Below are 7,061 nucleotides of genomic sequence, written 5' to 3'. Positions count from 1 at the left end.
ATGGGCCATAGGCCGTTTCCTGAAAAAAGTGACAACACCGTACGCACACTGACAAAGCGACAAGACCTGCATGAGAGTGAGACCAGATCCGTCCAGCAGCCGCATGCACTGCATAGGTAGCCCTAGCTTTGATGAAAGAAGAGGAAAGCAAAAGGGCTAAACAAAGCCCTAGCTCTCTTTCCTTTTTCCTCGAAGGCTGGCCAGGTGGAAATTCTGTCTCAACACACCTCTTGCACACAGCCACATCGTAACGATGGCAGGGCGTATGTACCGGAGGTTGAAGAGGCCTGCGATAACTTGACTGCACTCCGCCTGCTTTTGCTGTGCTGAGTACTGACCATTTTATTGATCGATCGATCAGGTGAAATATAATGCGAATGGCTAACCGCTTTTGCATCCTGTCGTTTTCCTCGCTCTCTGGGTGCAGTAGACATGTACTACTGTATGCAGCATAGCTCTATGTAACCAACTAAAGTAGCACACAGCATCTATAGAGCTATCATGCAGCTGGATTTTATTACCTGATAATCTCGGAGCGAGCTTTGTCAATCCTGGCCTGCTTTACCATCCTTTCGATGCATATCTTGCATTGTGTGACACTGACAGATGCTTGGAGCACCCCTCTCAATAATTCTATTAAGCTGTCAGTGGGCAAGCTCAGTTGTGCGACACAGCTTCAAAGTCTGAAGCAGAGATAAAAATACGTATAGGAGTACTATTAGTTGATAAGCAGGATGAAGCACACCTACACTACGTACAAATGCGTGATCATCATCTTGCGTGGTGCGTGCACGTGGCATGATATGTCCTGGGCACGTCACGAGCTTAGTTTTTTTAATTATTATTGGTGGTCTTCGACGTGCAAACTAAAGATGTCATGGAAGCGCATGCTTTAGGCAGCACCATGCATGTAATCAAGTCTAGAAAATGCACGTTCTAATGTATAAGAAACTATTGATTTCTAACTGATCCAAGTCGCTTGTTGCGTGCTAAGGTTTACAGAGGGAAAGGCGAGCTATCTTTGCCATCAGCACTTGTCTAGAGTTTGTATACAAAGTTGGGAACACACTTAATTTGAAAGGCAGGGGTAAGGCAAAAGCTACATGAAAAAGGCACCATTATCTCCAAACACCAGTCCACATCCTAATAACTGTGTAAAATAATGGCAGCATGTGTCTGCTCGTTAAGGTGTTCACTCATTCGGAGTTTTCAAAAAAAAAATGTATGTATATTCATATTGCCACTGAACTGGCACGCAAATATATATAGGCCACATTATTTACAACTAGTGGCATGGAAATAAAATCATTTTTGTACGGTTTTTATATGGCACCACCAAGAATTCATGGTTGTATTGCCACAACATAATTATTGTGGCAATACCATCTAGCCGCAGTTGCAACAGGCTACGTACATCTTGTTGTAAATATTTTTAGGGAAATAGTAGAAAAATCACACAGAGAGAGAGAGAGAGAGAGAGATAATAGGCAAATAAAATGCCCCAAGTACAACGTGTACATGCATTACTGAATAATGTAAATGCGTAAAACACCATGCATAAATATGCACATGCATGTAGAGAGAAGATACAAGTAGCTAGCCACCTCCTTTTAAGAAGAAAGTAGTATGGAGCTTCTCCCCTTTTGAGATAGAGCAAAAGGTAGAGGTAAAACACAAAAGTGTAACGAGATACACGCAATCGACTATACAGACTACAAAGCTTGTGGAATAGATATAGTCATTGGGGAGGGGAGAGAGATTCACAGAATACACAGAGGCTCTCAGGTTTCAACACATGGCGTCAATTTTTATCTCTGAAAAGCAGCAAACGACAAGTCCCCTACTTACACCTGGTTTGCGTATTTTAGTGGTCTATCATCAGGGTACTGAGAGGAGACTAAATATATCTTTCTAGGATTCTAAAGCATCAAACTTTAGGGCCTAATGACCAGGGAGAGATGCTTATCATCTTTGATCTCTTGCTTTGCTTTCCTCCAGCCTAAGCTTTTTCACACCCACTGCTTTAAGATGGCAATGTGGATTTGGAGATCTAAAGCACGAAAAGGAGGATACTTTTATTTTCTTTTTTCTCAAATGGCATCACCATACTACGCACTAAAAGCATATACCTTTTGGTCATCTCTACTGAATGAAAGATTTCAGCTCGTTGCCTTGTAAAGTGCCGCCCCCTTTCTACAAACCCAAAGTCTCTAATCATATTAGGCAACACATCTATACCGGCCAAGAAATACGCAATGATTACTACTCCAAGTGCCCAAAAATTGTGTTTACGATTCTATTCTTTATTATAGATTCCAGGAGAAATGTGAAACCAAGTACTACTATACAAGCCATCTATCTGGTTGCACTGGATACAATTTTGAGGTTCATGCAACAGAAATCTGAAAGGCAGTTCAATAGGATGTTACTAGCTGTCGCTCGTACAAGTAGTTTGAATACAATACAGGTGGGAATGCTCTCCCCCGGTGACCATTCAAAAAAAGTGAAGAACGCATCACGAGCATATATGCTCCTTGTTTCCATTAATCACATCAAAATTAAATCGGCTGTATGGTTTGAACACCAAATGTGTAATTTAACAGATGCTTTTTTGAGCAAAGGATAAGTGATGCTTGTTTTTAACTTTGATCGATAGAATCTTCGTGAATGTTTAAACTGACCATATATATGCTTGAAAATGGTATGTATTATCAAGATTTGATGAATAGTTTGGCGGAAACAGTGTCGATGTACGTCGATGGCGACAGAAGTTTACTGTGGTTTGCGGTACTACGGTTAGAGGGTGCCATTTTTTTATGGATGGATACATTGTGTCTACTGTCTAGTCCTTGGAGCCTGACATCACAATGCAACGTTCATGAACTTGTCTTCTGCTACTCCTCATTAATATACAAGATGCATAGTTTTCCTATGTTTTCTTGGAAAAAAAATATTCAAGGCAGAAATAATAGGGCAACAGCAACAGGTAAAATTGTTATCAAATGAAGCAAAGCTAGTAATCAAACTATTTTTTCCGTTAATATTGGAAGAAGAAAACGCCATCCACAGCTTTAAGGATCTCCACGTCATTAGGCGAAGAACTCCCTGATTCCTCCCCTTCTTCGTCCATGGCGGCGCAGGCATTCAAATCCAAGCCAAGCCGTGGCACAGCTCCTTTCTCTGCGCCTTCATCTTCCGCCTTGCTGTCGACGTGACCCATGAAACGTCGTAGCTTCACCGCCCGAGGGGAGGAAACCCTAGACCTCGACTCGGAGACTTGGCAGCTCACTACGATGGCGTCCTCCAAGCTCACCGTATCACCATCGCAACCCCTCACCGTTCCGGTTGCCATGGCATTCTTGATACCGGCTTCGTCTGAGTCATGCTCGACGCCATCGATCATCACGACGCGGTGAGGGTTCTCGCGGATTGCCTCGTAGAACCTCTGCATGTAGCCGTGCTCCTTGTCCGGCGACCTCTGCCTCTTGAGGCTGTCGCCGGAGTTGGAACCGGAGGGAGCTAGGGTTAGCTTTGCTGCGGTGATGCAGGTGAACTCGGCGTAGGAGCCAAAGACAAGCCTGGCGAGCTCCCGGGCCATCGCCGCCTTGCCGTCATCGTCCCTCCCTTGGAAGAGCAGCCACGTCGCCGAGCTCGGCCGCGTCGTCCTTGTCACGCCGGAGCGGCGCTGGAGCACGGCGCTAGCGATGCCCGCAGCTAGATCTCTGTGGCGCGGGACGCGCCTCTCGAATGCGCTGCACAGGATCTTGAGATTCTCCGCGGTGAGCTCGGTGAACTTTGGACGGCGGCGAGCTGCAGTCTCCGTGGCGGCGTCCGATGAGTTAGATTTAGACACCGAGTTAGACGATCCAGGATTAGGGTTCGCGAGCAGTTGCTGATCGCACGACTCGGCCATTGGGCCGTCGTGCCCGTGGTTCAGCAACGGCTGCCGCCGGTCGATGAGATCATGCCATGGCTCGCAGCTCATGTTGGCGTCGTAATGGGTAAAGCCGCAGAAGGAGGAAGATGCCGGAGAGGAGAAGCTCAGCGTGAGCTCCGATCCGGTGAGGACTGGACCTTGCTGGCTGCGGCGAATCCACGAGGGGACGCTCGCCGCCGTCGCCACGACCATGTCGGCGCCGCAGTGTGTGATCTCACTGAAAAGAACAGATCAAGAATGCCCCGTCAATGAAAAATCGTTGAAAACACGTTGACTAAACGAAAACTAATTAAGTGATCAACTTGACGCATGCATGCGACACGCTGGAGGATCTCATCAATCATCTAGTAGTGTCGTGTACCGTACCTGTCGCCGCCGAGGCTCAATGCGAGGCTGTGTTCCGGCACGACGACGGGGTGTAGCTCCAAGACGGCCTCCAGGGAGGGCTGCCCCGACCTGCAGCTCGTGTAGGACGCGTAGGTTCCGAAGCCCAGCAGCCAGAACATGTCGTGGCCGCGGCCGCCGCCGCCGCGCACCAGGCTGCTGAGTTCCATGACCGCGTGCTCGACGGGGCAGTAGTACTGGCCATGCGCGCGGGGGTCACTTCTCTTCCACGACGCGGCTGACCAGGCCTCGGCGGCGTAGCCGAGGTCCTCGAGCACGAGAACCACGCCTTTGCCGGCGGCGCAGCCCTCGCGCACGAGCGCGCGCAGGTCGGCGACCCTGGCCTCCACCTCCTCCCTCGGCAAGCGCTGGAAGGACGCGGCCGTAAAGGGCACGAACTGGGCGTTCTTGAGGCAGTCGTGCTGGAGCCGCAGGTCCCCCTTGCTCACCTTGTCCATCACCGCCTTCACCACTCCCTTCGCGGCTGGCGCGCTCTCGCCGACGACCACCACGCATCGGTTCCGTCCGCTCGCCATGCAGTCCAGCACGCGCGCGGCGTCGCCGATGACGTCGACCTTGTCTTTGGCATCCTTGGGTTTAGGATTCGGGGAGGCGCTGGTGCTGCTTGCCGTGTTTGACGACTGCTCCGACGACGAGACCGCCTTCTCGACGTTGGCCTTGACCTCGGCGCTGGAGAAGCCGGCCTCGCGCATGACGCGGCTGACGCCGGGGTCGTCGAGGATGGAGATGACGAGCTGCTCGAGCTCGACCCTGGCGGCGACCTGCTGGCCCTCCGCGGAGGTAGAGCCGCCGCCCCGGCGCTGGTTCGCCTGCGCGCGCTTGAACGCGGCGGCGAGCGCGTTGGACAGCGCCGGCGCGCGGTGCCCCGCGTGGTGGGCGTGGCAGTGGTGGAACATCGCCGCGGGGGCCCCCGCCGTGGCGAGGCGGTTGAGCGCGACGTTGAAGCAGAGCTCCAGCGCCTTGCCCTGGAGCGGGTGGGAGCTCGCCCGCGACCGGAGGCAGGCGGCGCGGAGGAGGCCCCCGGCGTCCGCGAGCATGGCGCTGGCGGCGTGCAGCGGCGTGACCTGCGCGTGCCCCCGGCGGCGCGCCAGGCTCACCGCCTGGTGCATCACGGCCGCCGCGTCCCCCGCCAGCTCCTGCTGCACAGCGCACCCGCCGCTCCGCATCTCCCCTTGCTTCTTCCCCGGCCAGCCACCTCTCTCCTGGCCTGGGACGTACGACGCCGGCCTGCCGAATCCTTGGCTACAGCTCGATCTTCTGGCGTCACTGCGGTACGTGTGCAGATGGACGCAAGCATCGAGGTTTAGCTGCTATATGTCGCCATGAGACGCAGCAGGGATTGGAGTAGGCTGGAGGAAATAATGGAGCTGTGATGGCTGTGTCGTCGTCTTGCCTGCAGGCTCATACTAGCAGAGATGAGATGAAGATGACTGACAGGGCGGACGGCTCATGAGATTCGGTTGATCGTGGCTGTCGGGATGTATTATACTATATGTTGTACTGTCATCAACTCATCATATACGCACACAATAAGACGAAATGCTAATTCTCAATCGCCTGAGGCTTTCTTATATGTGCGTGTATATATTCGTTTCAAGAAAATGTCTGAATTTATATATTCGTTTCAAGAAAATGTCTGAATTTATATATTCTTTTGAAGAAAATGTGTGATGGTGGGGCTTTTTTAAGAAAAAAATCCGATTTACACCCTTTAACGATCACAAAAGTCCGATTTTTAACCTTCAACTACAAAACCGGATAACATAGGCCATCCAACTGTCGAAACCGGGTGAATTTGGCCCTTTGAGTGGTTTCGAAGGTAGTTTTTCATTTTATAAAAATAGAAAATATTTAAATTTAAACTAAAAAATTCATAAGTAGCTCATTTTAAATAAAAAAATACGAAATGGGTATCAAAAGTTTTCTAAAATGTAACCTATCCGTTGGCACTATACTTGTCAGTTATTCGGATCCATTTTTTTGTTCATAGTATTTGGTTGCTTGTAGTTGTGCCTATTATTTTTTAATAATAAGATTCAAATAGAGCTATAATAGTTAGGTTATATTTTTAGAAAACTTTTGGTACTAGTTTCATAATTTTTCTAATTTAAAATAAATTAGTTTTATTTTTTATTCTACTTAGATTTTTTATTTTAAAAAAAAATACAAAACCACTTTCGAAACCACTCTAAGGGCTAAATTTCTCCGGTTTCGATAGTTGGATGGCCTATGCTATCCGATTTTGTAGCTGAAGGTTGAAAATCAGACTTTTGCAATAGTTCGAGAGTGTAAATCGAACTTTTTCCTTTTTTTCTTCTATATGCATGAGTTGAATCGTTTCGTGTGAAATTTTGTTTTTCTTTAAACAAGCTCTACAGACACTAGACTGCCACTCCGAATATATGGGGGTGATACTTGCATAATTTTGTCCAATCGCAAATAAAAAATAGTTGATTTTTTAGATTTGACAATTATTTTCTAAATTTGTACAATTGACAACACAAGATTGATACTACTAATATATTCAGTAAATAAACATTTTTGTTACCAGCAGCACTACTTCCAGTAAAAAAGTATGATTTCAAATGGTTTTCATTTAAAAATTTGCCAATCAAAATGTCACATTGAATACCATGTCGATGTCCTAATAATAAATCCTATATTTGTGATCGGCAGAAGTACACAGATATGCACGAGTTAGATGGCAGCTTATAAGTAC

The 7,061-nt window shown here is 48.2% G+C and overlaps 1 protein-coding gene across 1 annotated transcript; it reads right to left on the bottom strand.

Moving 5' to 3' along the window:
* Positions 1–2,960: 2,960 nt before the first annotated feature.
* Positions 2,961–5,788, bottom strand: LOC112886845 (protein SMAX1-LIKE 3-like). The gene is made up of 2 exons (XM_025952856.1): positions 4,304–5,788; positions 2,961–4,154 (listed from the first exon to the last, which is right to left on the bottom strand). The coding sequence occupies exons 1-2, from the start codon at positions 5,506–5,508 to the stop codon at positions 3,038–3,040; spliced, it is 2,322 nt and encodes a 773-aa protein (XP_025808641.1). The 5' UTR covers positions 5,509–5,788; the 3' UTR covers positions 2,961–3,037.
* Between the last annotated feature and the right edge of the window lie 1,273 nt (positions 5,789–7,061).

The sequence above is a fragment of the Panicum hallii genome, chromosome 3 (genome assembly GCF_002211085.1).
Source record: "Panicum hallii strain FIL2 chromosome 3, PHallii_v3.1, whole genome shotgun sequence".
Classification (NCBI taxonomy): Eukaryota; Viridiplantae; Streptophyta; class Magnoliopsida; order Poales; family Poaceae; genus Panicum; species Panicum hallii.
This window is presented reverse-complemented; position numbering and strand designations above follow the sequence as displayed.

Coding starts and splice junctions, on each gene's coding strand:
- LOC112886845 (XM_025952856.1), bottom strand. CDS start 5,508: ATGCGGAGCGGCGGGTGCGCTGTGCAGCAGGAGCTGGCGGGGGACGCG. Junction 4,155..4,303: donor TTGAGCCTCGGCGGCGACAG/GTACGGTACACG, acceptor TGTTCTTTTCAG/TGAGATCACACACTGCGGCG.